Genomic DNA, 16,862 nt, shown 5'->3' on the forward strand with positions numbered 1-16,862 from the left:
CTTGCCAGCGGTGTATGTCCTCATATTCTCTCTAGCAGCTACATTCAAATTTTAGCACTTTTAACAAATGTTAGGTTGGAAATGACATCTCATTTTTCTTAAAGATTGAATATCTTTTCATATTTTCAGAAGTGATTTGTATTCCTTTTTCTGTAAATTGTGTTCATATTCTTTTGGCCATTTTTCTAGTAGGTTGTTGGCCTTTATAGAAGTTATTGATCTGTAGGAGTAAACAAAATAAGCTCTGTGTATTTGATGCGAGGTTCAATACTTTTTTCCTGTTTATCATTTGCCTTTTGACTCTTGTTGTTTGGGGCACGTTGAGCCTTTTTATTTTTCTATACTCCAACTTATCTTTTGTGGCATCTAGAGTTTGTGCTAGTTAGAATGGTCTCCCCACACCCAAGTTACAAGTTTCATGGTATTTCAGTGCTTTCTGGTGTAGCCTATTGAAATCTGGAGTCACCTCCCCACAGTGGTGCTGCTGGGCATAGCCTTAGGCCATAGACTTTATTTCTGGCCCTGGATCTGATTGCACGGATCTCCTCAGCCTTGTTGGAAATCTGGGTCACTGCTAGAACCAGATCAGGTTCATCTCACTTCCTCCATAAAGTAGTGCTTTGCGGGGAAAGGAAGTAAGGGGAGAACATTGGATGATCATCTGGCCCTTATCCCATCTCTCAGCACCCTTTATTCCGAGAGATAAACTCCAGTAGAAGTGGTTTTTGTCCCCTGTTGCTCTGGGAGTTAGTGGTAGGGTGACAGAACGCCTTTGCCAGTCTCCAGGGAAGGGAAACCAAACTTCAAGGGCCATTTCCTTCCATTGATCATTTGTGCAAATCCTAGTTAGGTTGCTTCTCCACAGGGACAGGCTGGAATCTAAAACTGTCCTTCATCACAATGAGGGAAACTGGGGAGTCTTGTCCACTTTCAGCAGCACAGCTCTGTGGATTTTCTCAGGATGAAGTGCGAGTTGGTGTTGTGTCACTGCAAAGGCTTGTGTCTTCACAATGGGTGTGAAAAACATTTGTTTAGCATAACTTTCCCCCCTTTAGGAATAGCCAAACCAGAAGAAGGACAACCTACCGGAAGCGTGTCTGGAAATGACATCACCGCCCCTCCAAACAAGGAGCTTCCACCAAGCCCAGAGAAGAAAACAAAGGTAAGTACAAGAATGGTGGGTTGTCTTCTACTGCTGTAATTTTTTAAAAACTACTTTCTGCTATTATCGTTTGGATTATGCAAGTGAAATTTCTTTTTTCTGAGCTAATAATGTGTTCTCCTGCTTCAAGTTTAAACATGCTTAGAAAATATTTTATATTCCCATTTTATCACGGTGGCCTAACTCACACCCTTAAATCTCTGCTTTTGACCCTATTATCTTGAATATTTGTTCTGTAGATATTTCTGCTTCCTTTAACAACACCAATAAAGGGAATTACAGGATTGTTGAGAAATCCATTCTGAAGTCTCTCTTCATGAAAAAGGAGCACAGATTTTTAAGGTGGATCATAGCTCCAGACACTTATTCTAAAGTACAAATATGCTCATTTTAGTGTGGTTGATATTACATCACAGAGTTACAGATAGTAAATAGCTTAATCACCTGCTGGTGACTTTCTTCACAGAATTATTGCAGCCTTCAAAAGTTAGTTAATTGTTTAAAGTTATTACTGAATTTAAATCTTGAGATGTCCAACTACTGGAATTTGTGACATTGTCATTAAGAAACAGTTTCCAGTTTTCTTTATGCTCATCCTGGCATCTTTTCACTATTTACTGAGCTCAGAAGAAAGGAATGCTAATTTTCAGTTGCATCTTTCCTCATTGCTTATAGTTTTACTTTGAATTGTGCAATTTATACTTTTTTTTAATTTGTTTTTATTCTTGTCTGTGTGTTTGATGTTACCCTTTAAAAAAAACAAAAACAAATCAACTTAAAGCCTTTGGCCACCACTCAACCTGCAAAGACTTCAACATCGAAAGCCAAAACACAGCCCACTTCTCTCCCTAAGCAGACAGCTACCACCACCTTTGGTGGATCGAATAAAAAACCCATGAGCCTTGCTTCAGGCTCAGTACCAGCTGCCCCACCCAAACGCCCTGCTGCTGCCACTGCCAGGCCTTCCACCTTACCTTCAAAAGACGCAAAGCCCAAGGTAAGTAGTCACCTGAGCACTGTGCCAGGAAAAAGTTCTCCTCTTCAAGCATCAGATAGTTAGGCGCTGTTGCTTCCAGACATGGAAATAGTCTGAGGGGCTAGGGAAAGGAAAGGGAAATGGGGAAAGGTTAACTCAAATCACTTTGGGCCCCCATGATGCAGCCATGACATTTGAAGGCCTTTTCTACATTTTTTTTTTTTAACCTTTTTTGGCCACTGCACATCCTATGGGATCTTAGTTCCCTGACCAGAGGTCAAACCCGCTTGTCTTACACTGGAAATGCAGGGTCTTAACCATTAAGGGTCTTAACCCTTAACCAGGGTCTTCCCCACCAGGGAAGTCCCCACCATCTTTTTCACTTTGTGCCTTTCTCTGCCCTGGTTGGAGGCAATATTGCCTCTGCTTCCACTCCTCCTTTCTCTCAGCTCCTCCTTACTCTTCATCTATTTCAGTACTTGTTAACCAGTTTCCCCTACTCCTTATGCCAATCACATACTCATTTTTGGTATAATTCTGACATCAGATTCTCAATCAGATTAAGTTCTTTGTCTCTTCTTAATCATCCTGCAGAAGTGAATTTCCTCCATTAACTGATTATGATTAGCTCTTCCAGCTTATCTCAGCAGATTCCAGCATCATGTGATAACTTACTTGCATCTGGCATTAGGCTTCTTCTCCCTGGGCTCCTTCTGAAGTTTTTCAGTTTTCCAGGTCACCCACACATCACTGCTTAGAAACTAGGCAGTTCAGAACAGCATTAACTTCACAGGATTGGTATGGGAAGAGAGGGTGGGTGGAATCTGTGGCTGCCTTTTCTTTTCATCTTGTTTTCTTTGAGAATGGCCTGTAGGTCAGCCTGATGTTACTCTTCAAATTCATGATAGGGAGTAGCTTACCATGTTAAAATGTTAGTGTTTTAATTTAATCTAGTATATAAAACTGGTGGAACCTAAGAATCGTAGGCTAGGTTGAAACCGCAGCCAAGAAACTGAGAAATCCTAGTATAGACTAGGAATGAGAAAATCTCGGAACACTTTCTGATCCTTATTTACCAAGTTGAATGCTTTTCCTGATCTTTAGAAAACAATTTATTTGAATAAGGGGGCAGAGGGGAGGGTGGCTGGAGCCATGGCAGCAGCTTCACCTTGACACTTTCTTAGCAGCAAATCCTGAGGGAGACAGAAGGCCGTGGGAAGGAAGGGGTGCTATCTGGTGAAATTCACTCTATAACAATAACAAAAATGGAGCATACTGGACAGATTTCTTTATAGACATTAACTCCTTTAATTCTCTCAGAAACCTGTGATATGGATATTAGCATTCTCATTTCATAACTTAGTTAAGGGCTGGTAAGCAGGGGAACCTTCCTGTATTTGAACTTGGGTCTAACTCCAGTGCTTGTGCTCAGGGCCTCTATCAACACTCCTGTTTATCTTTTAGATAAGATATAGATGTTTAGATATTTTGAGAGATGGATAAAAACTAAAGCCTAATGAAATCTAGTTTTTTCCTTATTTTGGTAGATTTACAGAAACAAAGGGAATAAAACTATTCAGATGTGTCATTCTGACAGAGGAGAAAATAAAAGTTGAGAAATCAGAAGAGTAACTGCAACTATGAGAGCAGGCCAGTTCTGCAGCTCGCTGAGGCCAAAAGCAGCCTGAAAGCCTGAAGAATGTCATGTCCTTTAGAGATTTCTATCCCTTGTAACCTTTTTATAAATTATTTTATCATTGTTATTGTTACTAGCAAAAGATAAGACCCCACTCAATTATTCTGACTGACCGTACTGAAAGTTGAAAAGAGCTGCCAGAAAGCTCCTGGTTTAGTCCTTAACATTTTAGAGCAAATAGAGCAGGAGTACCCCTCGGCAGAACCCATGACTTTTCATTTAAGCAATGTCCTTGTCTCCGCCCCCATCCTGCCCTCTGTATGGCCATTTCTCTTGGCCTGTAAGAGATCCACTGTGTCTTTGGCTTGGCTTACTGTCTTGAGTAACGTGGTAGGTCTGTCTGTTCGTCTTCTGTTTCTGTAGACACCAGACTGTATTGATTCCTTCCCTTTCTTGGTAGATAGTGTGCCCAGCCTCCGTGGAAGAGGAGCTAGAGTGACCCACACGCCTGTGTCTACGCCTGAGGGGCTTTTCCCTTTTGCATTCAGTCAGAGCTCTGGCATCAGCCTCCTCTTGCCCTCTGCTTGTCAGGCCCACACCCTCCGCCTGCCCCTTCCTGTTGTCCCTATGCTCTTACAGAATTCTCATCCTCCAGTCCCTAATGGAGCTGATCCTTAGTGATCCTCTATTCTGCCCTTCTTTGTCCAGATGAGGGAATCAAGCCCAGAGAGGCTCAGTGATTTGCCCAAGAGCACACGTGAGTTGGGGGGCTGCCTGGGGCTGGAGCTTAGGCTTTTGATGCGATTGATTTGGCCAGTGCAGTCTCCATCTGCTGCTCCATCCTGTTCAGAATTCACTGGGTGCATCTTAGCCCACAGAATAGCTGGATTGGACTAAACATGTGTAATTTTTTATAATTTCGTTTACTCTCTGGTCAAGTATTACTACATTAAATGCATCAATATTTAATACAGTGGATCCTGAGGCAGACATAGTTTGTGGTGTGGTGTATTTCTAGGACTGTTCATCCTCACTGGTTCAGGTTGGACTGAGGTGGTTAGACCCCCTGTTTCTTGATCCTGATCACAAGGCACCCTACATGGCCATTTCCCATGTTGTCTGGAGGACTTTGATCTTAGAGCCACATATTTCCTATTAATAGCTGCCAAGCCCACTGTTCTCTTGTTTTCTGACATCTGCCTATATGGAACCATCCTTTGGCATGACCTCCTGGGGCTGTAGCTGACCTACTGCTCTTATTCCCACTTTCCCACTTTTGACAGCCTGTTGCAGAGGCAAAGATTCCTGAGAAGCGGGTCTCTCCATCCAAGCCAGCCTCTGCCCCAGCTGTCAAACCTGGCTCCAAGAGCACCCAGGCTGTTCCCAAAGCCCCAACCGCTGCGACTCTTGCTTCACCTGGGTCAAGCAGTAGAAACCTCTCCACACCCCTGCCCAAGAGGCCCACTGGTGAGTACTGAATGTCCCTCCCATGGGAACCAGTAGCTTTACCCCAGACAACTCCAGACAGCTGTGTAAATAGAAGGACTTGTGTCAGTCCTTCATGGGCCCATTGAAAAGTGGAGCCTCGATCTGCATGTGAGGTTAGCAGCTATGTGTATCCGAAAGCATCCTGAGTGAAGGGAACTCTCATGAATTCCCGGGTAGAATTTACTGTTCCTTTCTTAGTAATTCCACAGTACCCAGCACTTTGTGTTCATGGTCTTTCATAATAAGAAATAGGCCATTTAAACAAAGGCCATGTGGAAGCATTGTCAAGACCGTAGAAATGACTAAGTGCCTGGCCTTGGATGCTCCATCTGGGTGTGGTCTCTACTTGGCTGTCTCATTTACTAGTCTGTTCCCAGAGCCTGACACAGCCCCTGACTCAAACGATTCAATCAGTGTTGAATGAATGCATGAATCTCAGTTTAGGATGAACCATTCAGTGGATCATCTTGTTTAAACATGCTATTAAAAAGTGTATATTTGTGCAGCAGTCAAGACGGAGGGGAAACCTGCAGAGATCAAGAAGATGGCTACAAAGTCTGCACCAGGTAAGACCCATCCCCCACGTTGTGGACTCCAGATTTAAACCCCACGTCTTCCTTGGCTTTAAGGCTCCCTTTTGCTTTCTCCCCTGAACACGTGTTATCTCTTGCTCCTCCATGAGCAGCTGACTTGAGTCGCCCAAAGAGCACCACCACCACTTCTGTGAAGAAGAGCACCACTGTCCCTGGGACAGCACCCCCAGCAGGGGCTCCCAGCCGAGCCAAGCCCACAGCCACGCCTCCCCGGCCCTCCGGGACTCCTCCTGCGGACAAGAAGCCCACGACAGCCAAGCCCAGTTCCTCTGCCCCGAGGCTGGGCCGCGTGGCTGCCAATGCTTCTGCCCCTGATCTGAAGAATGTCCGCTCCAAGGTCGGCTCCACCGAAAACATCAAGCACCAGCCTGGAGGAGGCCGGGTGAGTCCAGGGAGCTTGGGATCCTCGGCATGCTGGCCCCTGCTTCATCCTCTGCTTAAAAAAAAGCACTGTTCCCAGGCATGTCCTTGCATCAGCCCAAGGGGCCCACCATGCAGGGGACAGTCAGGACAGTGGGTTCAGTGTCAGGGAGTTTCAGCCTGGGCTCCACCTCCCAGCAGCAAGATGCAAGTGGGCTTAACTCAGGCTTTCTCTTCTCCTCTCCTAGTCTGCATATTGGGGTTTGGCCTACATTTTTGCTTGGAGGCAAAGGGTTCTGCTTTATTTACAAAACAGAGGATGCCCCTGAACCTTGCATAGGTGAGAAACATTGGGCAGGAACCTGGTCCATTCTGTTCCTTCTCCTTGCAGGCTAGGCAGAAGATGGACTGCCTCTTTGTTCTCTGAGCTGTGTCTTGGCTGAAGAGTCTGTCTGGACGAGGACTAGTGTCCTGTAGTGGCCAGGGTGACTTTCTTCTATCCCTGGCTTTCCTAAACAGAAGGACTGTGGTAGAGTGTCATGGTGGAGAACCGAGCTCTTCACTTGAAGGACTTTCTGAGTGCATCCACCCCAGAATTATTTAACTGTTAGCAACCATGGGGATTCTGTGTGTGAAAAGGTGGTGGCAAGAGTCCAGGTTCGGTTTCTGGAGCAGTAACCTCCTCATCTCCTGCATCATTCTCTAGCGCTTAAACCACTGCCACTGCCGCCCCCTACTCAGAGTAGGACATTTAAATTGCTTCAATCCAGAGCTGCTGAAAAAATTGAAGGGGGTCCAAAATGAGACAGAATCCTGGTACTGTTGGAAGACATTGATGGAAACCCGGGATGAGGGCCTAGGGGTTGCTTTTGCCAAGAGATTATAGCGGTGGTGTACCCAGCCAGGTGTTGCGCTGTGTGTTGATGGCCTTTCCCCACTTCTGTGCTCTTCTTAGGCGTACATGGTGCAAAACTTGCTACAGGTCTTGGTGGGGAGTTGAATAACTCAGTCTGGTGATGAAAGTATTTTCTCTTCCAACATACCTGAGGGTGTGACACTTCTCGTCATCAACACTGGCTTCCTGTGACCATGGCAGCTTGCTTGGAGCCTATCAGAACATGGGGCCCAGGGGAGGGGTAGATTGTGATTTGAAAACCCTGGTACACACTCATATTTATCCCTTATTCCTGCCTCTTCTACATGAATGGTGTCTTGATCTCTTCCTTGTATCTCAAGACTGGTTTGCAACCCCTCTCCCTCCAGCTTGGTCTGCTCTGGGAAATGGTTGTTTTCTTTCTAGGAGCAAGGGTGACCTGCTTCTGCATGGTGGCCTGGCCTGGATTCAAGTCCCCTTCAGCCTTCTTCCCTTCATAGCATTTGGGCTGTTATCCTTTTGGTTTGAAATTTGCCCTCCCTTTATCTCCATCCAGGCCAAAGTAGAGAAAAAAACAGAGGCAGCTGCTCCAGCTCGAAAGTCCGAACCTAACGCAGTCACTAAAGCAGCCGGCCCAATTGGCAATGCACAGAAACCGCCTACGGGGAAAGTGAGTTTTATTTAGACTTTTACCTCTTGAAGGTAAAAGACGGTCAACTGTTTCTTCCAGCCTGAGTCACTTTCCCTTCTTTTGCACCTTTTTCCTATCCCTAACTAGTTTCTACTCCTCCCCGTGTTCCCTCCTCTGTGTTTGATGACTCAGGCATCAGAAAGTTTTCTCTATTAACCTTGAAAGTTAACAGAGCTGGGAGCCCGTTAGCCCTTTAGGGAATATTTATTCAGGTGGATAAAATGGATCCAAAGACTTTCAGTCACGTCCTTCACACTGACCTTGATCTGAAAGCTACTGTTATGCCCATAGCATCCACCTTCTTCTTCAGTAAGACATGGTACTGGTAACCTTCCAGCACCAGGAACCCCAGAGCCCTGTGCTTCAATTTCAACTGAAGGCCCCTCTCCACACCGCTGGGTGTGAAAATAGCTTCATTTGTCCTGGTTCCTCAAGGACCTCTGAACTGAAAGTTAGGATGCTCATTCACATTTCCTGGTAGAAAACACACTCAGCATAAGGATTGCAGCATTATGTAGACAGCAGAGGTGAGTGGAGGTGCTAGGTTCTCTCCCCTTGCCTCCACACCCTGGAGCCAGGACCCTCCTCTTGCCCTGGAAACCTTCTGCCCTGGAAACCTTCTGCCCTTCTCTGTGGCAGATGGGTGGTCAGAGGCTGCCGGAGAAGCCTGCGCTCCAGCCCTGAGGGACCAGAGTGAAAGGGTTCAGGCCAAGGACTGTGTGGTTGGCAGGCGGGGAAGGCCGCACCATGGCTCCCGGGGCCTTCCAGAGGTCCTGTACAGGCCTCTGGTTCAGACCTGGTTCATTAGGAAAGTGGTTTTGTCACTGATGTTGTTAAGAAGGCAAGAAACAGTTGGAGTTTCTCAGGGTAGATTTCTCTACTTTGTGGAGAACTCTCCAGTTTGGGGGCTGCATCCCATGCACTTGGGATGACCTCTAAGGAAGGAAAGGAAGGAAGCTGGCAACTGTTCCTTCTTGAGAAGCCTCAAAAAGAATTCTTTGTCCCAGACCTTGGAGCCTGGGCCTTCGTGTTGCTCTGTTCAAGTGGAGCTGTTTGTGTACAGCACAGTGGGCGGGTGCCCTCCAGTTGTGCCTCACTGCAGCCCTGCCCAGAACCTGGTCTCTTTGCACGTGAAACTCACAGGACACAGAAGGTTGGGCATCTGGAGAACTGTGGAAGAAGTTTTACCCTGGCATCAAAAAAGACCAGAGCTTAACCACAAATTGCACCATCCTTTCTTTAGCCCTGAGAGAAATGGGCTCCCCGTGGTAGTGTAGCAGTGGCTGTGGTGGCACCCCCTGGTGTCCAGGGCTCTGCATCGCAGGTCCAGCAGCCTCTGCTGTCCTTACTGTCAGCATCAGATCTGAGCCAGCTGCCCCAGGCTTCTCCGTGCAGCCTTTGCTTTCCCAGAGCAGGTCTTTCTGCAGCGTTCCAGGCCCTAGATTTCAGGGAAGTGGCGTCCTTGGGTGAGGATGGGTCCAGATGAGCAGGACTCTTGCAGAGAGGAGCCTCGGGGAGAGAACAGGTGGGAATGGGCTGTGGTGGATGGGGATAGAGGCCACTACTCTCTGGACCCTATGAACAGCAGCTGGCCCCAGGAGCAGTGAGGATGTCCGTGTAGCACTCTGGCGACATCTACTGTCCTTGTGTTGTTTGTTCACGTTTTCACTCTTTCCTGCTCCTTCCGGTCCCTTGCCCTGTGCTTTTCCACAGCTGTTCTGCTGGAGGTAGGGTTTTAACAGCACCATCTGCCGCTCGTCATGGTCACATGTGGACTCACTGCCTGCCCCATGTCGGTTCTAACCAGCCCTCTCCCTTTGTGTTGTTTTTTTTTTTTTTTTCTGTTCTCTAACACTCCAGGTCCAGATAGTCTCCAAAAAAGTGAGCTACAGCCATATTCAGTCCAAGTGTGGTTCCAAGGACAATATTAAGCATGTCCCTGGAGGTGGTAATGTAAGTATGTGCTCGGGGCCACTGGTGTCTGAGGCCAAGCCCCCCATGGGGCGCACTGGGGAGAGGGCCACCCCCTCACTGGCAGGTGAATGGATTCAGCGGAGACCCTGATGCTCACATGAGTTCAGACTGGGTGTCCCTGGTGAGCCCCTAAATGACAGCTGGGTGACACCCACTTGGCATCTTTTTGCCCCTGTGGGTGGGAGGCCTTGCTGTCAGAGACCTGGTCTGAGGGATGTGGTCAGCACCTAGCCCATCATCTGTCTTCAAGTCCACCCCTGGGCATGCGGTGGTTCTGACCTGGAGACAAATGTCAGGATTCCTCCAGAGCCCGTCCTCGAGTCCTAGCTGCTGTAGAGCAGGGAGTTCGTGACCAGGCCCTCCCCATCTCCTGGGTCTTCCCTTTATTTTTCTCTCCTTCCCTGTCCCATTCAAACATCCTGTCCATCATGCTGCTACTCTGTGCCACCCTTAAGATCTGTGTTGGGGACACACGTATGTAGAGCTCAAAGGGCGGTCCTGGGAGAGACTGCACTGACCACCATTGTCGTCTAGCACGTGGTGAATGCCCTGTACACGTTCTACGTCCCTGTGACATTCCGCAGCAGGCGGGACTCTGCCCTCACCGCCTCTCCCCTTGCTTCTCTCCCACTCCCAGAGGAGAGAGCTCTCCTGTCTTAGTCTCCCTTGTTCATTCAGTTCCTTCTCCTTGCCGCCCTGACCTGAATTAAGTCCCACTCTGCTTACCCTCTTCATTTTTAGGCTCCATCCTCCTCCTTCTCAGTGGTCATGCCATCCTGCCCATGGCTTACAGAGGCCCCCACCCCACAGTTCTGTGAGGTTGCAAACATAGAGCACCTGTTTTTTCCCCCCACATGACTCCCCTGCTTCATGTCCTTCCTGGGCATCTCCCCACCACTGGCTCTTCCTGGTGTGGTTTGGCACTCAGGTGGAAAGTGCTGGGGTAACTTGGAAGTTGGCCAGACGCTGGCCATCCTGGTGTGAGAAGATTGAGATAGGTAAAATGTAAAGGCAGCACCTGGTTAAGGTGATAAAGATCCAGACTGTGGGGGACCCAGTAGGCACTGGCTCTAGCTTTTCCTCTCGGGCTTTTGGCCTAGATGCAAAAACAGAATGTGAACAGTGAGGCAATTGGGTTGTTTGTGTGTGTATGTGTGTGTGTGAAATAGAAATGTGTTTGTATATGTTATGTGGTATATGTGGTATATGTCAGAGCTCTGAAAATAGTCCTCGTTTATCTCTCACCTACTACGGTCTTCCCACACTGCCTGCACATGACTTCAAACAGGGTTTTTTTTGGCGAGGGAATATACTTTTTTCAAGTGTTTCATTTTAGCACGCTTCCTTAAACAGCAGAGCTTTAGGAAACTGCCTGTGGCGATGTTTCCAGGTGGGAAGATGAGGGTAAACAGCCTAGACTAAGTTACTGTTGTGCCTTCCCTCAGCCCCTCCATAAAGCCACCATGATCATACCTGCATGGTAGAAGGGTGGCCACCGGCTATACACATCTAACCCCGACCCGCCAAAAGCCCTCTTTCTGCCCAGAGAGAAATTCTGGAGTTAGCACAGAAGAGTGGCTTGGAGCAAGATTCTAGTCGGCTCCACACACGCCCCTACGTACACACAAACATGCCCCTTTTTCAGAACCAAAAGGCCATCGGGCGAGCACATCACAGCTACTTCTGTGGATTTTGCAGCAGTTTAGTCCCATTTCACCCTTGTGAGAAGGGTTGTGTATGTCAGTGGTTTCTGAGACTTGTTGGCAGGGTCACTTCACTGTAGTATTGACACCTGTGCTGCCCCAGGGGCAGATTGCACCAGCGGGCGACAGGAGGAAGTGTGCGGATGCCAGGTGGTCATGAAAGGGCTTGTGCTGGCCACTGGGCATCCCTGGGCGGGGCCTTGGGGCCAGCATGAGAAACAGCAGCATGTGGCTCCTCTATGTACCAGCCTCGTCTCAGTCGCTTTAAGTTAGTGAGAAGCAATTAAGCTTTTTAAAACTTTTAATTGTAGACATTTTCAAACATACACAAAATTAGGGGAAAAAAATGGTAAAGTGAATTAGATGTCCTTTTTTACTCAGCATTTATTATTTTTGTGGCCAGTCTTATCTATATATGCTCGCCTCCGTTATTCTGAAGCCAGTTCTAGTTATATCTTTTATCTGCAAATATCCCAATATATAACTGTAACATGTAACAGATAAGAACTCTAATATACGTATGTATAATACAAAACCGCATAACATGTTAAACAAGTTTGCTTAATCAGGATACAAGTAAGGTCCGTAAGTTGTGGTTGGTTGATTTGCCCCCTTGTAATCTTAGGTGTCTCTTGCTGTACAAGTTCCTTGTTCATTTTTCTTTTTTTAATGGTAACACTTTTCATGAGTAAAACTGAATGGTTCGTCCTAGAATTTGGGTTCTACTGAGTATGTCCCCATGGTTTCACTTAACATATTCATTAGTCCCACATTTTTCTTCAGATTAATTCAGGCTTGGTTCTTTTTTTAACCCCCAAATTTTTGCAGGACGTTCATAGGCAGTGGTGGTGTTTCTGTCAGGAGGTACATAATGTCTCACTCTTCTCTTCATCTCTCTCTTCCTGATGCTGGTGGCTGTTCTTGCCCAAAACCCTGAGTTCAGCAAAGGTGCACTGTGGTGAAACTGGAGTTCTCCCATCCCTTCTTCATTTATTGGCTGGAATGCATCTATAAAGGGAAACTTCCCCTCATCAACTGTTCTTTCACTGAGGACTAGGCTTCACATTTGGAACACGGTCAAGAGTTGTGTGGGCTGCACATCCTGGCAAGAGCCTGGCCATGGCAAGCGACCTCTGTTGACCCCTCACAGGTCATCTCGGGTACGGTGCAAGATGAGCCTGCCACAGTTGCTGAGGACACGTGGTGGCCTGCTTTAGCAGCTGCCAGACCTGTGACTGGGAAAAGTGCACTTCCCCACGCTCCTGTTGAGGCGTAATTATAGCACTGTTGGAAAGACAGAGCCGAAGCAGAGGCTGCCATTTTGATGGTAGTAGGTACTCTGTAAATGATGATTGAGCACACGAAGCAGTTAGTGTAGAGCCGATGCCCCTGCAAGAGACGGTATGAAGAGGAGATGGAGCGAGGGGAAAAACAGGGAAGGCTTTGGAAAAGGCGGCCTCTGAGTTGGACTTTGGAGACCATAAAGAGAGCTTGGGTTTGAACCTGACAGTACACCCTCTCTCTGAGTGAATCGTTTTTGTGTGTATGTTTTTCTCCTCAGGTTCAGATTCAGAACAAGAAGGTAGACATCTCTAAGGTCTCCTCCAAGTGTGGGTCCAAGGCTAACATCAAGCACAAGCCTGGTGAGTGGTGCCTCCCTCATCCCAGGTTTCACCCCTGTGCCTCTGTCCTTTTTATTCAGATTCCTAGAGCCACCCACACCCAGGGTACAGCAGTAGAAACAACATAGTCCTCAGCCCCTGTCAGGGAGGGGCTTTCTAGGTGCTAACCTCTTCATTGGAGGAGGAACAGTCTGTAAGGGCTGCCATTTGCACGGGCAGAGTCTTGAGGCCCCACTGTGTACACAGCACTGTTGACCTAGGCCTGTGGTAGAGGTGCTCTACCAGCTGAGACCCTCCTTGGGCTCCCTGATGCATGTTCAGGAGCTGGTGCTGAAGGAGCTTTAGAAAATGGTGGCCTGGCCTTGCCTGTCAGATGCAGGAGCAGAGAATATTTCTGAGCAGTGAAGCATCAACCACCAGCTCCTGCAGGGGACAGGGAGCCATTCAGCAATGCTGCCGTGGCCCACAGACGTGGATCTTGCTGCCACAGCAGTCCAGACTTTCCTTCCAGCAGCACAGGCCTGGCGCCCCTGCAGAAATCTCTGGCAGCTGGCATGTTGTCTGGGCAGGGCCTGCGTTCTGGCTGTACCCTAAGAGGCTTGTGTGTCCTGGTCCAGAGTCTGCAGCAGACATGGGGCAGGGCCATATCTGCAGTAGCAGGCACACTGGCTGACAGCTTACCTTCATTTTTCCATTCTATCTGGAAAATCCACTCTTCTGAGATAACTTCTTCCCTAGTGACACTGAGTGACTTGAGGTCCAGGTTTTGCAATGGGCCAGAAGTCCAGTGGATAGGATACCTGGAGAGCTGGGCAGGAAGCCAGGTGACATGAGCAGAGAGGAGATGGGAGAGTGAAGAAGGCTCAGGGAAAAGCCCAGCTAAGGATCTGGGTGGTCGTGAGAGCTCTCTGGCCCTTGCTCCCATGGCCACACTCTGGCTGAGCTGCGAATGTTGCCCGTGTACAGACTGCCTTCCCTCCACTCCCACCTCTCACCTTCCCTTCTTTTTACGACAGATTTGGTTAAACTGTTCACCCAGACCATACGCCCATCCTGTCTTGCTGGTCACTCCTCTCCTCCAGTATCTATGCTGGCAGCTAGAAAATCAGGATTCCAGGATCCTGACCCTGACCAGCAGGGTGTGCATGAGGCTGAAAGCGGGCTGGATTCCTGTACCGCTGTCAGTTAGAGGGAGGTGTCACTCTGCCAAGTGACCCCGAGGCAGGCGTGCATCTTGATTCCTTTTGAGGCTCTCCTGGGGCTGCAGGCAGTGCACGGTGGTGGTAGGGTAACTTTCCTTCTCTCTGGCTGTGTGGCGAAATTGGCTCAGCCTGACCTGGAGAAGAGTAGCCCTGTTATGACAGATGTGTTCACTGTGCCTTCGCCTGTGTCCTCAGAGCCACCAGGAGCAGATCACGTTTTCCCTGTTTCTCTCCTGGGCACAGCCCAGTCCTTGGCCAGCCACCTGGCTCTGCCTGTAGGTGTATTTTTCGGCCACCCGTAATGACCCATTTCTTTTTGGTTCCAGGTGGAGGAGATGTCAAGATCGAAAGTCAGAAGCTGAACTTCAAAGAAAAGGCCCAGGCAAAGGTGGGATCCCTCGATAACGTGGGCCACCTGCCTGCAGGAGGTGCCGTGAAGGTAGTGCTTGGGTCCTGACGGGGCTGCAGGTTGGGGGTGGGCTTGTGCAGCTGGAGTCTGGTCCCAGCAGATGGGTGCCTGTCACCGCCCCTCAGTCACTTCAGGAGTCATATTTCACCCACTTCATTACTGTTCCCATATTGTCAGTCATCCATCCTGAGTGAGGCAGGAGAGGTGAAGAGGCCCCAGCCCGGTCAGCTCTCACCTGTCCAGCTGGAGACAGAACCTTCTCCTGAGAGCCACGGGCTGCCTTTCTGAGCCCATCTCAGCCATTTTCAGAGGAACAGGGCTGACGTGCAGGCCCCACTGAGGCCAAGGGTCAGTGGAGTGCAGCTCTCGCAGCACCTCGTGAGAGGGCAGTGCGGTGCTCTGTGTCAGGCTTCCTTCCGGGCCTGCGAACGGGGTGGCGCATTTTCAGTTGCCCGTGGTGGCAGGCCTGACGTCCACCTCAGGCCTGTACTGCCAGGCCCTGGAGAGTGCTCGGCTTCCTATCCTGGTTGGGCCTCTCCTGCCTTCCCTCCCTCTCTTCCCTTCCCCTCCTTCCACAGTACTGTGAGACCCTTTGTCTGCCAGAGATTCTGTCCATGTTCCATGTCATCAGGTAGAGGGCACATGTGGGCAACATCTTGAAGGCTTCCAAGCCTGAGGGTGGCTGCAGCTGCCTTGGGAGATGGGTGAGGAAGTGGGGATGTGAGCGGCGCTGTGGGCCTTCCTCCTGTGTCCGACCACCCCTTGCAAGCTCCATCCCAGCTTTGTCCCGGTTGCCCTCTGTGCTCCAGTTCAAGCCCCGACTGGCTCCCTTGACTACTGGGGGCCCTGGCTCTATCGCAGACTCTCGGGTCGTGCTCCACACCTGTGAGGGGCCAGTCTCTGGTCGGCCTCCCTGGGGCGCTAACTTCAGTGTGGTCCCAGCCACTTGACAAGCACGTGCAGACCAGGGCTCACTCCTGGGCCTTTCTGATCGCCAATCTTTTCTTTATTCACATCATCTCTCTTTTTTTTTTTTTTTAACCACTTCTGGAACTATTTGTCTAGCACAGAGGCCATATCTTTCACTGTTCTAAGTAAGGACCACCCTGGAGCTTTCTGTTGTCACCTCTGGGCATTCATGGCACAGGTGTACCAGCTCACCCAGTGCCCTGGGCCCCCGCCGCACCCCCAGAGCCCTCCCTCTTCTGCTCTTGACTCACACCGGGTGTCCACGGTCCCCACAGTCCTTACTCTACCCTCAAGCTCTCAGCCCCTGTAGTCTCCCTCATCATACCTCTTGGACACCTTCCCGGCTCCTCTTTGTCCTAGGCCCTGAAAGGGTGCCCAGCACAGAACAGGCCTGTATCAGGGGTGAATGAACAGTGATTAGCCAGGCAGGGAGTTTGTGGGGTCCCTCAGGTCTGAGATGGCGGCCTGCACCCCACAGGAATGGGTCCAGCTCCCAGAGCTCCCTAGCCAAGTCCGGACCTGTAACTTGAGATCATTCCTCGGATTTTTTTGCCAACAACCTGCTGTCACAGTAGTTTTGATCTGGCATCAGGCTTGTTAAGGAGCCGGGCTGTCATGTCAGAGGCTTCGTGAGGCCTCCCAGAGGAGGCTCCTGGAGTGTGTCCCTAGCCGGCTGCACCCCCTTCCTGCCCCAGAGTCCAGGCCTGGGTTCTTGCCCAGCACTGGGCCATTCAAACCAGGATTTGGGCTGGTGGGTTGGGTTAGGGGTAGGGAGCACCTGGTCTCGACTCCCAGATACGTTAGGCCATCGAGGCAGTGGGGGTGGGGGCAGTGTGTGGAACCCACCACCATCACCATCCCACTCCCTCCCCGACTGACCCTGCATTGTCTCCCCCACTGTTTCATTTGTAGACTGAGGGCGGTGGCAGCGAGGCCCCTCCGTGTCCGGGCCCCCCTGCTGGGGAGGAGCTGGCCATCCCTGAGGCAGCGCCTGAAGCTGGCGCCCCCACTTCAGCCAGTGGCCTCAGTGGCCACACCACCCTGGCAGGGGGTGGTGACCAAAGGGAGGCCCAGACCTTGGACAGCCAGATCCAGGAGACAAGTAAGTGGCTGGGCTTGGCCTGAGGGCCAGCCAGGGGCCCTGCCACTGGCTGCAAATTGAAACGCCTTTGTTTTCTGACTGGAGACTGGCCTGAATTTTAA

General features: G+C 49.6%; 1 protein-coding gene across 1 annotated transcript in view; it reads left to right on the top strand.

Moving 5' to 3' along the window:
• Positions 1 to 16,862, top strand: part of MAP4 (microtubule associated protein 4) — a 155,207-nt gene that overhangs the window by 136,035 nt on the left and 2,310 nt on the right. Inside the window, 10 exon segments of the mRNA XM_081525772.1 lie at positions 1,056 to 1,162; positions 1,944 to 2,159; positions 5,058 to 5,241; positions 5,769 to 5,828; positions 5,948 to 6,237; positions 7,646 to 7,759; positions 9,641 to 9,733; positions 13,019 to 13,100; positions 14,608 to 14,720; positions 16,572 to 16,761. Of these exon segments, the coding sequence (XP_081381898.1) occupies positions 1,056 to 1,162; positions 1,944 to 2,159; positions 5,058 to 5,241; positions 5,769 to 5,828; positions 5,948 to 6,237; positions 7,646 to 7,759; positions 9,641 to 9,733; positions 13,019 to 13,100; positions 14,608 to 14,720; positions 16,572 to 16,761 (1,449 nt within the window).

The sequence above is a fragment of the Giraffa tippelskirchi genome, chromosome 9, assembly GCF_054371585.1.
Source record: "Giraffa tippelskirchi isolate mGirTip1 chromosome 9, T2T-mGirTip1v1.2.pri, whole genome shotgun sequence".
NCBI lineage: Eukaryota > Metazoa > Chordata > Mammalia > Artiodactyla > Giraffidae > Giraffa > Giraffa tippelskirchi.